This window comes from Filicampus tigris, chromosome 17 (assembly GCF_054856515.1).
Source record: "Filicampus tigris isolate MCC_2025a chromosome 17, RoL_Ftig_1.0, whole genome shotgun sequence".
NCBI lineage: Eukaryota > Metazoa > Chordata > Actinopteri > Syngnathiformes > Syngnathidae > Filicampus > Filicampus tigris.
The window spans coordinates 7925442-7942760 of NC_141233.1; the positions used below are offsets into that span (position 1 = coordinate 7925442).

Consider the following 17319-nt stretch of genomic DNA (forward strand, 5'->3'; position numbering starts at 1 on the left):
GAAAATTCAAAAGCAGCTATAATGTGGGTTTTTTTTTAGAGCCCCTCTCAATCTGTTTGACTGTTTTGCAGAAGATGCAAAGAAAAATAGCGAATCGTTTAAATGCACTTTATGCTTGTGTTTAAGTAATATTTTCATGTTTAAATGAATAACTTTGCATTTTAATGAAAACTTTGCATCTTGTTTTGGTAGTAATTCATCCTCTGGAGGATGTGAACACCTGAATATTATTTGCTCAAGGATAAAAGATGGGACATCTTTACCATTTGCCAAGTGATTCAAATGAGTTATCTTCAATCTACAATTCCTAAAAAAGATCGCTCAGTTTGAGTATGTGATGCATTTTTGTTCAGCTTGGTCACACACATGCCAAGCAACACTACCGACCTGATAAATCGGCAAATATCTTCAAGGGTATGCGGCTGGTGCTGTTGCTATTTGTATTTTCATACTACATCTTAAAGAATTATTTATGTGTCTGGAAAGGTGAAAGTCAATATTTCTCCCTGTGAATTAAATTATTAACCTTACTTCATAGGGAAATGATGGTGAGGCACATGCCAGAGCAAAAGAAGTTTTAATGACTCTCACCTGCCTAGTGCAGATACCATTCACATTCAGTTAGCTTTTGAATTAATACTATTAGCTTTCTATCATGCTGATGGGCACAAAACTAATTTGCTTAAGACTGGGGGACAGAGATTCCCTGCAGAGGATGTTCCCTGAGAAGAATAAGGCGTGAAAAATAGCCAAGCAGGTGTATAATAAACCTTTTGTGGAGTGTTCAAGCAGAGCAGGTTTTAACACCTGCCAGAATGTCAATTTGGAGGGTCTACAGGAGGCCAAACGTAGCGGGTGTGGGATTGTGTACATAATGAAGGAGACATGCAAAATACACATGCTGTATTTTGTTTTTCTTTATCTGTTATGATGGTCATTGATTTTCAGTTCCCACTAACAATAATTGACCTGTGTTTGACTGGACACCATTCTGTCATATCCCCCCTCAGTCAGCTGCCTACTGTGACCCTTAATAGAATAAAAGGTACAATTTAATTTTAAAAAATGGCATGATGGATAGATTTTTTATTGTTGTTTATTATTTGGAGTAAGAAAATATAAATTGTCATTTGTCAGATTTATAAATTGGAAAAAGAGTGTGTTGCTCGGTGACACTGGCGGAGTTGGGGGTAGGGCGCCTCTTCCCTTGAAATATGCTTGGACCCCCCCAAGTGCCAGATCACTTTTGGGTATTTTCCGATTTTTTTTTTTTCTTTTCTTCTCCATATTTCTCCTTGTCCCCCATAGGGAACTTATATTACATTTTTTAACAGCGTTAAAGAATTTGACGGGTTTGTAATTTTTCTTTGTTGTTGAGATATTCTTGCCCTCCCCATAGTCCCTCAAAAAAAAAGAATCCTAGCTCCGCCAGTGGTAGGTGAGCATAAATGTTGTGCTTAGGGGTGATGCAAGTTGTTGAATAACCTTTGTATTGTATTTGTATTTATTCATCGTGATTTGAGACTCTTCATCATATGAGTATGTAGTGTATTACATTTTTTGCCTCAGTCAAATATTACCGGTAAAAGAGTAACAATTTGTAAAGCTCTCTCTTCTTCTGAAAATTGACACCTAAAACCTTCCAAGGTTTTCACATGTGCTCAATCCAAAACTCTTCATCAGCAGCAATCTGAATCAGATGGTTTTCACACAGAGCAATTACTTGTCAGCACTCATTTCTTGCCCAGAGAAGAAGCTGAAGGTCATCCATCAATCAAGCTGAAGTGGATAAATGGAGACCTTTTGTGGAGTGAAATCCAGTGAGGGTGACAAGAGTGAGTGTAAGTGATTGGTGTCTGAACCGAAAAAGATATTGCTATGCAAGTGCTCCACAACAGTACGATAAGTCTTCATCATTCATTGCGCACACTCCACTATGAAACATTATTAGACAAATTAAACAAGTGAACAGTGATGGTATGGACTGTGAACAGAAATCCAGACATTGTTGCTCATGACAAATGTGGCAATGACTTGCTGGTGATATCTACTGTGTAAATCCGTGTGTCATACTTCAATTTTCAGGTTCAGTGGATTTCCTCTGTCAAGACAAATCTGATTTATCTGGTTCCTGTTTCCTCCGGCTCTGAGGGGGCAGCTTGCATTCACCTTATGTCAACGAAAGTTGAGGTCAACATAATGGCAAGATAATTGTTATGCCTTGATTAATAGAAGAGTATTTATTTTGTATAGTTCTTAAACGCTTAAAGGAAATGCAACCATTTTCCCGGTTTAGTCATGTATCAATTCCTCTATGTACTCTGCTTAAGATAGGCTCATTTGACACTCAAAAATTCAAGTGGAAATCATTTGAGCACCACCTATGCATGAAGAGCTGCTGGAGCTCAATGATGGGCTGCTTCAGTTCGCCGTGCGTTGCCAAAAAGAGATGCGGTAGGCATACATGAATAATATGGAAGTGCAGGGGAGATTATTCTTCAGCAGTGCCATCAGCTCAGAGCCCCGTTGGAGGTGAGGAGAAAGTATACACGACTTGAGCAAGGGAGGAAAAGAAGCCCAAAAAAATGAAGCAAAATTATTCCCAACATTAAATCAGCTTTGGAGTTTTTGCTTGCTGACTTTCATTTTTCAGTTTAGAGTGGCACGCCATTGCATTGTTTATTTTATCAGAAAAAAAAGGATAGGTTTTTCAACGCTCCAATTCAGATGCCACCCTGCATGCCTTTTTGATTGGTGAATAGTTGTTTTCCCTGTCATCGCTTGAAAAGGTTTAGGAGAATTGCATTGCACCGCACCAGTACACTTTACTGTAAATGAACAGTTTATTTTGAGCTCAAAATAAATAAATAAATAAAAAATAAATATACAATCATGCTGTCCTAGAGTTGCAGATTCCCCAAGGGTGGAACTGAATGACCTGCCAAATCTAATTTCTCAGTGTGTCTATTTACCAGAGTAGCTCTCATGGAGAGGGAAATGCATTGTGTCAGCGTCTGGTGGCTGGCTCGGTTATGGAGGTTCAGTGACCCATTGTTTCGTGGAGTGATTTGCACAATATAGTAGAGGAGATATAGCAGAAAACATAAAATTACGTGACGGGATACTTAGAAATTAGATATTTGACTGCAGGACTGAACCAACTGCCTCCACAGTTTGTACCCAATAAAAGGTAATGAGGTGTGCTGATGGAACTCCAGAACTCTGCACCATAAAGTGGACACAAAAACTTGACTATGTACTGAAGTCTTATGCAAATGATTCAGTGTTTCTGGTGAGGAGGATTCGAGTGTACCGTGCATCTCAGTGCAAAGTGGAATACAAAACACCAGAATCGGGGGGGTTAATTAAGATAGGAAAGGTTCAAATGACTAGCACATCAATTCTGCACGCATGATATAATGATATTGATTTTTGTTTCCGGGTGAGCAGATTCAGTGATTCTACACCAAATGAATTATGTCATCCTTTCATGGTACATTGCAAATAATAAAAATACTTGTCGCTAATTTGTAATGCTATGGAAATGAATAAAGTGACACCGCAGCTCTCAAGAAGGGATTTAGGATAGTCACTATTGAGGTTTGAGATATTGTATCGGATACTTCTGAAGGCTGCCGATACCAGCCACCAATACTTAAGGCAAAAAAAAAAAAAATCTGACATGAAATAAATCCTCTCATCGGTGGCTGTCCCTGCACTGTGAGAGTTTGACACATCGGCGAATTAAATAGAGGTCTTGTGAACAATTATCTGTCAATGTATTCATTGAAATGTTATGTCTCAAAAGTACTAGTGGTTTTGGTAGTTGATACTCTATATCGGGGAATACTCAAGATTGAATACTAGTTCTGGTATTGGTCTGAAAAATGGTGGTATCAAACAGGGTATCTATCTGTATATCCATTTACTTCAAATGACGTTCTTGTGAATTATGTGGTTTCTACATGTCAGTTCACAACAGTGAGTATTTTTTGTGGGGGAAGCCATGTGTATGCGTCTTCAATCGGTACATTTGCTTTTAGCTGACTGAACCACATCAGAGGGAAAAAATAGAATTGGGTGAATCACATAGTGTAAACACAGCCTTGAAGACATGCGTGTCACACATTTTCATGTCCTTCTTCCTGAGGTCAGCTAGATGAAGGAATGCCCTTTGTCTCTTTAGAGGTTTTGTAGCATATTTTAATAAGCATTGGCTAAGTAATTATCCGTCTCAAAGTATTCCTAGGATAATCCTTATTCAGTTCTAAATTTTAGGTGTTGAGTCACCCGTTGTATGCCTCGGAGGAAATGTCCCTCGGGTGTGGTCATAAGAAGCTGTTGTTGCTGTCTTGCATGGCTGATGAACGACTGTCCTGCATACCAATCGGTCAATCACTTTCCCAGAGGCAAAAAAGCTCGTTATGTTAACCTCCTCCTCTGTTTGGACCTATCCTCTGTGCATCACAATGTCTTGACATCGCTCCCTCCCGATGATTATGGAATTCCACGGACTGAGTGGACCTAACAAGAGATTTTGCCGACAGGCAAGTGATTGACTGACCTTATTGTCACCACCCGGGAACACACCCTCCAAGGCATAATATTTGATGGGCTGTACACCAACAACTCAGAAATGAAGAAGCCTTTTGGCTTGTATTACATTTGTCATTTACTGAACAAAGATAAAGAGTCTACTCCAGAGCATTAGTCATTAGTGGTTGAAACAAATCTGGTAGATTTACTAAGCCTTGTTCCAAGACTCAGATTCTGCCGTGTTGTATCATGGATCATATTTACACTCGGATAGCAGATTAGGACTCGGGGGGATGAACAAGAGGCTGAGGTCACTTGACCAAACACAACCTGTAAAGACCTGTGGGAAGAAGCCAGCAGCCGTATATCATGTCAGAGGCCATTCATCAGCCGGGATGCTCAATTTTATGGCAGCCACTTTGAGCGTTTTCAGCCAGTCCCTTGAGGGAAAAGCCAGAGACGAAGCTTCCCTCAGATCCACTTTACTGCTCATAAGATGGACACTTGGGTCGTCACATTCACAAGCCCAGACATGTACAACAGTAATTGTGATTGTAAAATTTAATTGCTTTTGGGTTTCAATCTAATCATATTCGCAATGTGTCACTGGCTACATGCCAGTGTGACTGAGCCCAGTATTGAAAAAAAAATCATTTTATGGTGCAATCAAAAGGTGTCTGGCATTGTAAAAATATAGCAATGTTCCACAATATCCATCCATCCATCCTCTGTATGGCTTCTTACACTAGGGTTGAGGGTGAGCTGGCGTCTACCCCAGCTGACCTTCGGCGAGAGGCGGGGTACACCCTGAATTGGTTGCCAGCCAATCACAAGACACCGTTCCACAATAACTGGAGCATTTTTGCCAAATAGAAGCAAGAGAAAGTGTTAAAACGTAAAACATTGATTTAACTTCACAGATTTTAGTGTGACATTAAAAGTATTAGATTCCACACATTCTGTCCAACTGTCTTTTTCTACCACAAAGTCAACAAGAAGTGAGAGTGGGTTGTATTTTTTTTTTTTTTTCATTAGTGTAGTCTTGGGTTCTCATACCACCGTTAAAACAGAAAAACAACACTTATAAAAACAATTTAAAAAAAAAAAAAGAAAAGCTCACCATGTGATGAGTAAGACCATCCACTGTGGCAACGTTTTGTTACTGACATGCTTGGTCACACTTCAATGCTAAGAGATTGTGAATGTCAGTATCTCATCACTCAGACCGGCGTGCACTGTAAGATGGAGACTCCAAAAAGAAACAGAGAATGTCAGCATCCTCAACGGTAGCTGTCTGACTCCTTCAATGTCCAACTGTCAATCTCTGCCTAATGCTTAAGGAACTACTTTAACACTTTTTTTGATATCCACTCAGCATTTGAGCATTTGCTGCCAGTTGGTGATTGGTTCTTCTCTTTGAATAACTGGTTGGGTTTTCCCCAACTAGCTGCAGCTTCACATACAGGAGCTTTAAAAATACAACTTTGGAAAGAGAAATATTGGAAATTGGTGTAATGTCGGGTTTCCCAAACATTTTCTTCGTACCCTTTTCCAGGCCAATAAATAATGATACAGAACACATTTCATTTATCACATCAACATGAATTTAAAAAGTAATTTGCCAAGAAAGTGTTGAGGATTAACAAAAAATAGCTTACAATACATTACATACTTACCTAAATAGCTATCTACCTATTATTTACATATGAATTTTGGATCTTGGCACTAAATTGTGAATTAGGAAATCCTGTGTACTGTATTATACTGGAGTTTTGGAGTGACTCCAAACATGCCATCTGCTCTGTGAGACATGCCTGTAAATTCTGCAGTAAAACGCGTTGTTAACTCCTGCTATCTTTGCATTTATGGCTGTGGTACTTGCTAGCTGTGGAATTTTGGTGGCAAAGACCACCAAGCTGCCAAGGTTGGCTCCGGCTCAGGAACATGCCCCTAATGTCTGTAGTTTTAGACTGTAGTAAAATATTTTTGTCAGAAAAAAATTTGTTTAGAAATCATTTTTTTTCATCTTTTCAACAATGAAAATTAAGATGTTTTTAACCACAAAGAAAGCTGTTTGGGCTATTTGTAACAGTCACCTTTTAGCATCTCTGGGACCAGGAGCCGGCTCCTGTGCCGAACATGCAGAATTAAGCACAACTGGATGTTTGGCAACAGCCTTCAGCAACAGCAGGACTCCCGAATTGGAATTGGGATCTGGAGAGTCAAGCATCATTAGAAATACAGCTAGACTGCAGCAGTGGAGTGCAGGAAATAATGGATGTCAGTGAACACACAAAGTCAGATGAAACTAGAGTTTTAGTACCTGGCATCGAGCAACTACATAACATAATAACAGTAATCAGTTTTGGTTAAAGCTCATACGAGCTTGTTTTTGTTATAATTAAATAGGACTCTCTGCACTGCATTTATTATAATTACTTACTGCCTCCATACACCAGCACAACGGTTTTGAGGGGGCGGGGGGAGTATTCCACTAAAATGATATTTTGTAGTACCTCTATTTTCGGCGAGTCCAAATTATTTGCTAAATTAGCATTCAAGTGATAAATTGACAAAGTGCAGTCCACCCTTTAATTACTTCCCGAAAAAGGAAGCTCATAAAAATCTGACGTTGAGTTTGCATTCAGCAGTTGTTTGTGTTGAGTTGCTGGAACTAACCATATGCATTCCGCAAAGACCTCTGACAAAACGTGAATGAAGAACTCTAAGACAAATCTTTGGACGGACTAAACCGATGTCAACATATAAGGTCTGGACACACAGGATCATTGGATAATTTTCATTTAATTCAACTGTTAATTAAAAATAAAAATGTTTTTCTTCCTTAGATCAAGCATGACTTTGTCAAAGAAGGAAAAAGTTGATTTTGACATTTACTCAGTTTGAATTAACCGACTCAACAACAATAATGAGAGAATGTACCAAAATTCAAGGCATTGTGGATTTCTTGCATGGAGTTCACAAAAATGTTGTGAAACTCGTCAACATTAGAATTGAAAATGATGGAAATCGTATTGAAGATGTTCTTTGAATAAAAGGTTGTATTCATATTGTGGATGTTGTTTGAAGTTATATGTTTACATGTGTCCGGACTTTACGGCCACCCTGTGTAATATAATATTCTCCTAGATTATCATCCAAACAAAACACACATGTCAAATATGGAGGAGGCAGCGGTAATGGTACCCGGTGCCAACCTGTAATAAACTTGGATTGGATTAAGAATCCACTCTCATAAACTCGCTCTTGTGATCATTTTGTAGGATTTGCTCTGATATTGGTAGAAAGTAAAAGTTTACTTGAAAAACGTAATGAACACAATTTCATAACAATTATTACCAGCTACATGATGCAGTGCATGATGTTCAAACAAAGTTAATGAGGATGTGCATTTGAAAATTGTCACGGATCATTGAAACATACTAAGCAAAAAAAAAAAAAAAAAACAACTTCTTTTTTGCTGCACACATCTTAATAAATCAAAACGAACAACATTTGGCAAAGGAAAAAGCCCAAAGTGTGTTTCCAACCCAATTTCTAACCACACAGTTAATGAAGTCACATTTCAGCGACCGCTTTATTTGTGAACCAGGTCAGGTGACTCATCTTTTTAATACTTGCACCACTGAAAGGAGCTTAGAGGAAAAGCCATTTACACTCCCCCACAATTCCCCCAATTGTGGACCACTCTCTTAGATCTTAAGTCTTCACGTTTAACAAACGGAAACATGAAGCAGTGACAAAAGCGGTAACAATCTTTTCACAGGGACACACTGCAGCAGCCAACATGAAGCATAACCTGAAGTCTTTTGCAACCTTGGCTCATTGTGACGCTAAAGCAATGATTTCAACAAAGACATTTTCCCTGGGCCACGCATTTCAGCTATTTGTTTTCAAGATTCACACTGTGGTTCAGTGGGTGCAGAAAGTCTAAATATAAAACATATCAAAGATTTTCCACAGCTGAAGGTGTGATTTACTTTTATGGTAGCTTCTACACAGAGGGAGGAAAATGATTGTATTGTTCCCCAGGCTCTGCGAAGGCCTAAGCAAAATGTAAACAATGTTTGAGGCTAGCTTTTTGAGCCTCGTTACAAGGGCTTGCTACTGTGCAGTGTTCATTAGAGTGGAAATGATATGTGCAAACAAAGAGAGGCACCCAAGCAGTGTGCTCGGCAGCGGGTTTTTTTTTTGTTTTTTTTTTCCGATCTCAGAATTGCAAATGAATGCAGCCTCCTCACCTGTTCCCCGCAGACGGCATCTCAGTGCCTCCAATCATTGTCTTATTGGCGGCAGGTATCCATCAAAACATGAGCCACCCTCATATTAAAGGGGAATAACTGCTTAAACAAATTCTCCCCTTTTACTACACCCCCACTAATCCTTCCCGCCTCCAACCAAGGTCAGAATATGGAGATGCTTGGCAAATAGAGCTGTTTTGCAACAACTTGCATGCTGTTATATTTGAAAATCGGACTCGTTTTGGCCGCTCTCCAGCTTCTTTGTAATTCTAAAAGGTGCATATTTGTCCACAGTGGCGCAGGGTCTTATTGGAGGAGACAAGTCATTTCCATTCATGTCAGAGAAGGACACAGCTGCATGTAAATTACACGTGACATGTAAAGCATGTGCGGGAACTGAAAAGCGAAAGCCGTATTATGTAAAATAAAGCCGTGAGGCACCACTGTTCATGCAATAGAGAAGTATGAGTGGACAAACCTAAAAACAGTGGATATAAAAAGTATTTACTTCACAGTAGGAATAGTGTTCTCTTTCATGTTTGCAAAAAACACAACTTTTCAAATAGTGGACAAAAAGTTCAACCTTCATTTCACTGAACCTGCATTTTCTCACGTGTTTTGGAGAATTCAAGTGTGGTTTTACAAAATTTACCCAGGCTTAGATGCACTTATTTGTCAGGCCTCCATCTTGACACCCCATAGTCCAGTTATGTGAAGAAAATGGGAGATTGCTGTCACGTGTTTGCTAGAAATTGCTGCAGTTCCTTCAATGTGGCTGTCGGCCTCTCGGCTGCTTTTTTTACCTTTTTTTTTTCCCCCATATATTCATCCGTTTTGGAGGTGCATCTAGTTGTTGCTCAAGTCACTGTTGTTCCATTTTTAATGGCTTGGAAATTATTTTGTACCCACTCCTGACTGACACCTTTGAACAATGAGATCCCTTTGATGCTGTGGAAGCTCTCTGCGGACAATGGCTTGTGCTGAAAGATGTGACTAAAAAAATGTCTGGAAAATTCTGCCAGAACATCTTAACATTATTTGGCATTAATCAGAGGCGCTTTATATAATGTCATTTGTTTGATGACTCCTGTTTAATATGAGTTCGAATGTGATTGCTTAATTCTGAACACAGCCACATTCCCTGTCATGTTGTACTGTATATTTCAGTTGTTTCGTTTTACTTAGGTAAAAGCTTTGAATTCTTTCTCAATTGTGATGTCCAAGTTAGAGGTCATATTAATGATGGAAAAAGTTTTTAAGCGATTTATCTTGGTATCTTTTTTCATTTCACCCAAAAAAAAAACAAAATAAAAGGATTTGAGCAGGGGTGTGTAGATTTACAGTATATATATTATACCATAAGAGAGGTTTGTTCCATAAACACAAACTTGCTCAGCTTTGTCGGGCTAATGACTTCCTGCTCCAGCGGTTTGGGAAAGTGTTAGGGAGCAAAATAAGTAAAATCAGAAGCCAAATTTAATCTGCCACTAAATGGAAAGCCTTTAAGCAGCCACCCAGAGGGTGCACACAAGCGAGGTGAAATTGCATCAAAAGCTCTCGGGCAGAGTGAAGGACAGGTTGTGTGTTGGAATGGGGATTATAGATTGGTTGGATAAATAGATTTTTTTCCCCCAGCAAAACATACTGAGCGTGACTATCCAGCAAGGTGGTGATTCTAGAAACCATCAATCTATTTCAGTCTACGCACTGTAAACTGTATAAGGATAGAGATAGATGGGGAGGAGGAACTCTTAATTTGCCTCCAGCTTGGTTAGCACGGTGGAGCTGTGCGGTATACATATTAAAATGTTCAGTGATAACATGAGCAACAACAACAGTCTGCATTCCCTGCAGCTCAGCTTCATTCATTTCCATGAATTGTTTGTTTCCTCTAGTCTCATGAGAAAAGCCAATGGGAGAAGATACTCAGGGGTCGCAGCTAAATTTAACTAAACGCATTCGCGACTTGTTTAGTTAAACTCATTTCTGGCCTATTCTTCCACTCTTTCATGACGGGGTGAATCAAAATGGCATGACACCTAAATGACAGGGAGCTGTCTGATTTTGTAATAGCTCATTTTATTTCCGAGAAAAAGCTCATTTGAAAAACGATGATACATTCCAAAAATGAAACCAGACCAGACTGCTCAAGCAGTATATGTAATGGCAGCTATAAATGTTTTCACTTACACTTATTTGGGATTACCAACATCAAAGTTGTCTGTTTCTATATTAATATGCACGTGCATCCCAAAGAGGGAAGAAAATTCAAAAATAAGACATGAAATGCAGATTAATTTTTTTCTGGGAAGCTGTGCTAATAGCAACTCGCATGACATTTTCTTGCCGTCCGCATGCATCGGTGTAAACTTCCTTGGACATAATTTCAATTCATAAACTCACTATCATCATAAGGCCCAAAAAAGAAATATCCATTGTCTAAACAATCGCGCCTATGTAGTTCTACCAAATGTAATATGAAATCTGACTTTTTAAGTAGCCTCTATTTTAAGGTATTATGTGGTAACAAGATACTGCATAGTTCACTATAGTTTTACTCCTGCAAAATGAATTAAAAAAAAGTCAACATCAATCCTTGACATATTAAATACTGTAGATGCAAGCTCAGAATGACTCTAACCATATTATTTAGTTTTAAGGGCTTCACAATGGTCAACATAAATAAACAAATTACGGCGAAAAAAAAACCTGTCACACTTTATTTTTATATCACATGAACAAAAATACTCTGCAGGTGTTAACGTTGATGTCACCAAATATGAGGTTGGTAAGATTCTAAACTTCAACAATTCAACAGCTACGCTTGTCTTTATAACTAATCCCTTTACCGTACATTTAAATCTTTCATTTGGCTTCATAACAAGTAGCAATTTGCGCTTTTAATGTGGACCACAACTTACTGTAGTTCAAATGTGACAATAGTCTGCATGTTTTCACATTCAAGAAATGTATGTAGAATGCAAATTAATTATATATAAATTCCTTAATATACCATATGAAGGTGGCATGATTAACTTGAAACCAGTCCAGGGTGTACCTCACATCTTGCCCCAAAGTCAACAGGGATTGGCTCCTACTCAACCGAGCGCTCATTACAGACAAATACTATAGAAAATGGGTGGATAGAACATCATTATCTCCATTAAATACTTCTTATTTTAAAGTTTTTCTAAACGATTTACTCCACTTATATTACACTATGGAACATTAAATCTCTGAATAAATACAAAAACAATTTGAGTACAACAACTGCTTGGTTATTTTTTTAAAGTAGAAATCATTGTGTTTTGTTTCATCTGTGCAATCACGGTTGCTCATTTGGCAACAATTATTGAATTAGTTTTCAAATACCCTGACATTAGATGTATATTGTAATTTATGGTAATGAATTTAAAGAGGACGAAATTCTTCCCATTGAGCTTGTCCCCATTAATAGGAAGAGAGATAAGAAGAGTCTTAGAAGTTGGTCGGAGTTTCTTGGAGAAGTCCATCCAGAGCAGGCTTATCTAAATCCTCTTGGCAGGGCTGAATAGACAGGAAGTGCAGAGGAATGCTTAAATTTGCCTGAAGAGCAGCCCTTTAAAATACAGAAGTGGCAAGAACCCTTTTCCCCCAAAATACCTCCGCTTCACTTAACTTTCTCAAGCATCACATAAAAGGTAAGCAGACATAAGCCTCGGAAGCAAACGTGCTTTCACGAGGAAGAACAAATATGACAGAATCCTCAAATTAAACTAGCCCAAATTGTTTTTCTCTGTAGGATTGCTTCCCTCCTGTGTGTTTGGTTTCACTTGAGAGCACAAGGTGACCTGACGTTGCGTTAGGACATGCTCTCGCCCAGCGTGCACTCGCCGTAGCACGGCCTCAGCACCTGCCTGTCTGTGTTTGAGTCCACCTCGTCCTCTTCGTCAGATTTGCCAGGGGTCGCATGTCGCCTGGACACAGGGGGGCTGTAAAGGTCAACACATGCACATACACATGAATGAGGTCGTAATATTGTTCGTACTGAACAAACAAGAGTTATATGTATGTTGTATGTTAATGTTTGCTTGCAAGAAAACACGGCGAACTGGAAGTCAGTTTTCTTTTGCTTACCCTAAAACACAGGGTTATTCATTATCCTGAAATGTCCTTCCCTTCAAACGTTTAAGTTGATGTTTCCAAGTAAAGTCGTAGAATAACAAGTCGTTGATAATGAAGAAAAAAGTGTAATTCAATGCAGAGATTTTATACAGCCACTCATAGCACAACAATCCTTGATGAGCCCCGAATGCCCATGATTAGTGATAGCCATATGCAACGTGCAGGTGTTAAAAAAAAGAAGTAGTTATTTTCAGGCTGTGATGTCTTACTTTCAATGCCACAAAATGATTGCACAGTAACAACCTTCTGAGATTAAAAAAAAAAAAAAAAAAAAAAAAAAAAAAAAAATGAAATATACAAATAAGTATAAATGTAAACCTAAAATTAAATTTTGTATCATTTTGAAAACAATATACATATTGTTTTATAATATAGTGAGGCATGCATTGTCAGTTTTGACCATTTCAGTAATTAAATATAGTGACAGTATTTTTCAGGTGTATCTAAGCTCCTTCGACATTATTAATTCAAAAAAGGTACGGCACGGTTTATAAGTTACCCTGAGCTTCGCTGACACCTTTCAAAAGTGTAAGAAAGATTGGATAATATAAATTTGATTTGGGAAAAAAAAAGACTCCAAGGTGTTGATTGCTTTTCTGGTTTAGCTGCTGCTGCAAAACAAATAAGTTATTGGCCAACGTGCGTGGGTGGCGTGACTTGAGAACTGTAAGCTCTAAGGCTATTTTTTCTTGTAATTTGGTTCTCTTGTCACACCAGAGCAGAAAATCCTAAGTAAACACTGTTGGAGAAAGCAGGTGATCTTTCTGACAGCGATACCAGACTAAAACAGGTCCATGTCTTCCGCGCGAACCGCATCGGACTTTGATTGCAAGAGCGCGCCAAGGTTGGAATGGTAACCCTCACAATTCAATAACAGAGTTAATTTCAACTGCAAAATACCTGTGCGATCACAAATCAAGTTAGTGTTACAAAAGGAAACGACGAGATCACACATCAAATGCATATCGATATGAGAACACAAACCAAATGACGGCTGTGAGTGAGTTAGTCTGCTAAGTGTCTGATCCAGGATAAGTTTTAGACTCTGGATTATTGTCACACCAAGCATCACCTTTATTTGTTGCTATCAGTCACTGTCCGGCCTATACAGGTACTTCATCATCACGTTGTCCATCTTCTTTTGTTTTCTCTTGCTATCCTTCTTCCTGGGTGTTCCACCACTCACATTTCCCTTTTCGTCATCAGACGGCTGTTTCGGGCTCTTTTTAACACTGTTCGAGCTACGGTATGAGACTGTGGAGTCCGACGAGGACGATTCAGATGATTCGGACTCTGATGACGAAGAGGAATCTTCTGACTCGCTTTCCTTTTTCTTGGATCTCTTCTTGGACTTTTTGCCCTTCTTCAGACTCGAGCTCTTCCTGCTGTGACGATCATCTGAAGAGGAGTCGTCTGAGTGAGTGAGCTTGCTTTTTTTGTCCTTGCGACTGCGGGAGCTGGTACTGAGGATGCTCGATGGCCGAGTGCCGTAGTCCAGAGCGGAACCGGATGCAGAGCGAAGCAAGCTGGATTTACTGTACCCGAACCCTTCACGATCATCCATCTTCCTTCCCTCCTTGCTTGTTAGTCCCTTCTTCTCCTCTGCTACCTCATCACTGGACTCGTCAAGCTTGCTACGCTTGAACTTAATGGGTTTGAAGCTGAGAACCTCATTGATGGCGGCCTCCAAGTCGGGGTCCAAATAATTTCGGTGCGTGACAGGCTTGATGTCAGACGTATCTGGTGGGTTGCCATCTGAAGAGCGAGCTCGGGCTGGGGTAGAGAAACTACGGGTAGTGTAGCGAGGACTGTATGGGGAAGTCCCTCCTTCGGTAAAAGCAACACTTTGGCCATCGTCTTTTTCGTCGTCATCTATATGCACACCAAACTCACTGAGGCCGCAACTACGAGCGAGGGACAGGCGAGAACCGCTGCGCCCGTCGTCTTTCCAGGAGCTGCTACGATGTAGCGATCGTGGGCTAGAGCGACTCACACTGCTGATGGTGGACTTGTTGTCATCATCATCCAACGCCGCCCTCCTGGTGGATATCCTGCTGGGGCCTACGGAGGAGATAGTGGAGTCCTTATCGAATTCAGGGCTGCTTCGCGAGGTCCAGCGGGACTCCAAACCTTTCCTCGCCCTGCTGGCGGCCTCAGAATAGGCCATGGAAATAACGGAGCCTTTGTCATCAAAGTCTTCCTGTCCTTGGTTCTTCTTCCAATCCTCCTGGAGATCTCCAGACTTGGACTTAGCCTTGCGAATTGAGGTGTGGTCAGGGGTGTCAGGCTGTTCTTTTAGAGTGCTAAAGAGGGAGCTCTCATCGCCCGTCCCTCCGATGGAGTCTTTAAGGTTTGAGCGCTTCCGGTAGCTCAGTGAGCTCATGACCGACATTGACCTGTTCTGCTCTATGTCTTTGCCATCTGGACTTCCATCACTCGTCTTCTCCTTACCCTCTTTCACGTCTTTGGTATTTGCTGCATATCTACAGGGTACCAAAATACTGTATATGAATAACCCAATAAAAAATTATTTCTGTTGAGGCAAAGACATTAATATAATGAGCAGCATATTGTTCCCAGAGTCGGTGTCCTGATGCTAATCTGTAATGTCGGATGGAACTGATAATTTGTCACGTTCTTTTTGTCCTTTGGATGTTGATGGCAAGGGAGTGCCCTCTCCCTCTAGCTATTGCTTTTTGTGTACACTATGGCATTGTGGGCAGTGAGGGAGTCAACAAGTGAGAAGATCTATGGAAGCAGAGGCATCATTTAGCAGACGCGCCAACTGGCCACAGGCCACTTCAATAAATTTGACAGCAGCCACTTCGCCATTCCGCCTGCTGTCATTAGACAGATTACTGGAAAAGAGAGCAATGACACCTTATCGCATAAATTACCCTATCCTTTTTTTTTGCCTCAGGTAATGTTAGGCCTTTTAAAGACTCTAGTCAGTTATGTCTCAAGGAATGTATTTTTAGCCATAATTGCTTTGTCTGCATGTCAACAAAATTGTCTAACAAGGAGGACTGTAAAGCATCTATTCATGGCATGACCTTTTTCACACCTTAGATTTAGAAACAATAAAACAGTAAATAGTGGGGCAGATACAGTTGGGAGGAAGATGTTAAATATAAGGGCCAAGGAAGAAGTCCAGAATGTTTACATAATGTGCTCGTCTGACATCCTACAGGATTACCCAGGAAGTAGTCTGCTCCATACCAAAATGATGGACAAACAAATGCATCGTCATGAGTGAGAATGAAGTTTGATATGGTCATTGCAGCAAATCTGATGGCCAAAGACTCACGCAGAGTACTATACGGTATATAGAGCATGACAGAGGTTCTTCAATAACCAATTGCACTGCTCAATATAGCCCTTATCACTGCTCTATCACAGGGATCCATGTGGTTATCTGTGATGAGGTAAGAGGATGAGAGAAGGAGGTAGCACTAACCTGGCACTCTTCAGACTTCCCTCGTCCGACTGGGTCTTGGAGGAGGCTTTGTTCTTGGAGAGCCAAGACTTAACCCCATCCACACGGTCCTCCACCTCAGAATCTGTGTCTGTCTCTTGCCCACTGCGAGTACAAAGAAGCATGTTATTGAGAAGCACGAGACAATAAAACCAAAAACATCCGCACAGTCATGTTCTTATCGGCGATTGATGAACAAATGACTCTATTGAACAAGTCAGTCAACTTGATTTCTCCCTTAGTCTGTTTTATGTCAAAACGTGAATAATCTCGATGGCTTGGAATAATTTTCACAAGTAAAAGATAAAATGACTTGTATATATATTACATAATACTGTGTAATAAATGGCCACTTTGTAATAGGGGGTTTGGAGGATGCATTGCAGTGCAGACAGAAGAACATTACTCAAAATAATCCAGCTAAAGCACATGTACTCTCCAGGCAGAATGCAGATTAAGCCCTAGGCGGGATAATCAACTTGTTTGGCTGCTGGCTGCTAACATCTGCGTGGCATGTCACCTGATTCTGGTGCTTGTAATGTAGCAGAGCCATGAGCACCAAAAGCTCCTACGCTTGACATAACAATCAATATAGAGACCTGTGGATCCAAGTTTGGGGTGGGGTGAGGGTGGGGGGATAGATTCCATCTTTTTAGGCACCTTCCTCATTCATTCCTTTAAATGCAATTGTGATTTTTATTTTATTTTCAGAGTGTGACCTACAATGTGTACTACTCAAGTAGTTGAACTGTTCTAGCATAAACGCCTGAGGACTGAAAAACATTTTTAATGAGTGCAACTTCCTGCAATCATTATAGGTGATGGACGCAGCATTGACTGAAAAAAAGTTGATCTCTGCTCCTGGTGAAAAAAATGTAACAC

At 40.0% G+C, this 17319-nt stretch overlaps 1 protein-coding gene across 8 annotated transcripts in view; it reads right to left on the reverse strand.

Annotated features, from left to right (window-relative positions):
- Positions 1-10857: 10857 nt before the first annotated feature.
- Positions 10858-17319, reverse strand: part of LOC147133169 (unconventional myosin-XVIIIa-like) — a 58707-nt gene continuing 52245 nt past the window's right edge. For 6 of the 8 annotated variants that reach the window (XM_086012537.1, XM_086012536.1, XM_086012535.1 and 3 more), the window contains 2 exons: positions 16420-16542; positions 13339-15445 (listed from right to left, as the gene is read on the reverse strand). In XM_086012537.1, the coding sequence (XP_085868663.1) occupies positions 14050-15445; positions 16420-16542 (1519 nt within the window). In that variant the 3' untranslated portion in view covers positions 13339-14049. Of the gene's footprint in view, positions 12770-13338; positions 15446-16419; positions 16543-17319 lie in introns of those variants that run through there. The other 2 variants (XM_086012539.1, XM_086012538.1) reach the window with 1 other exon arrangement.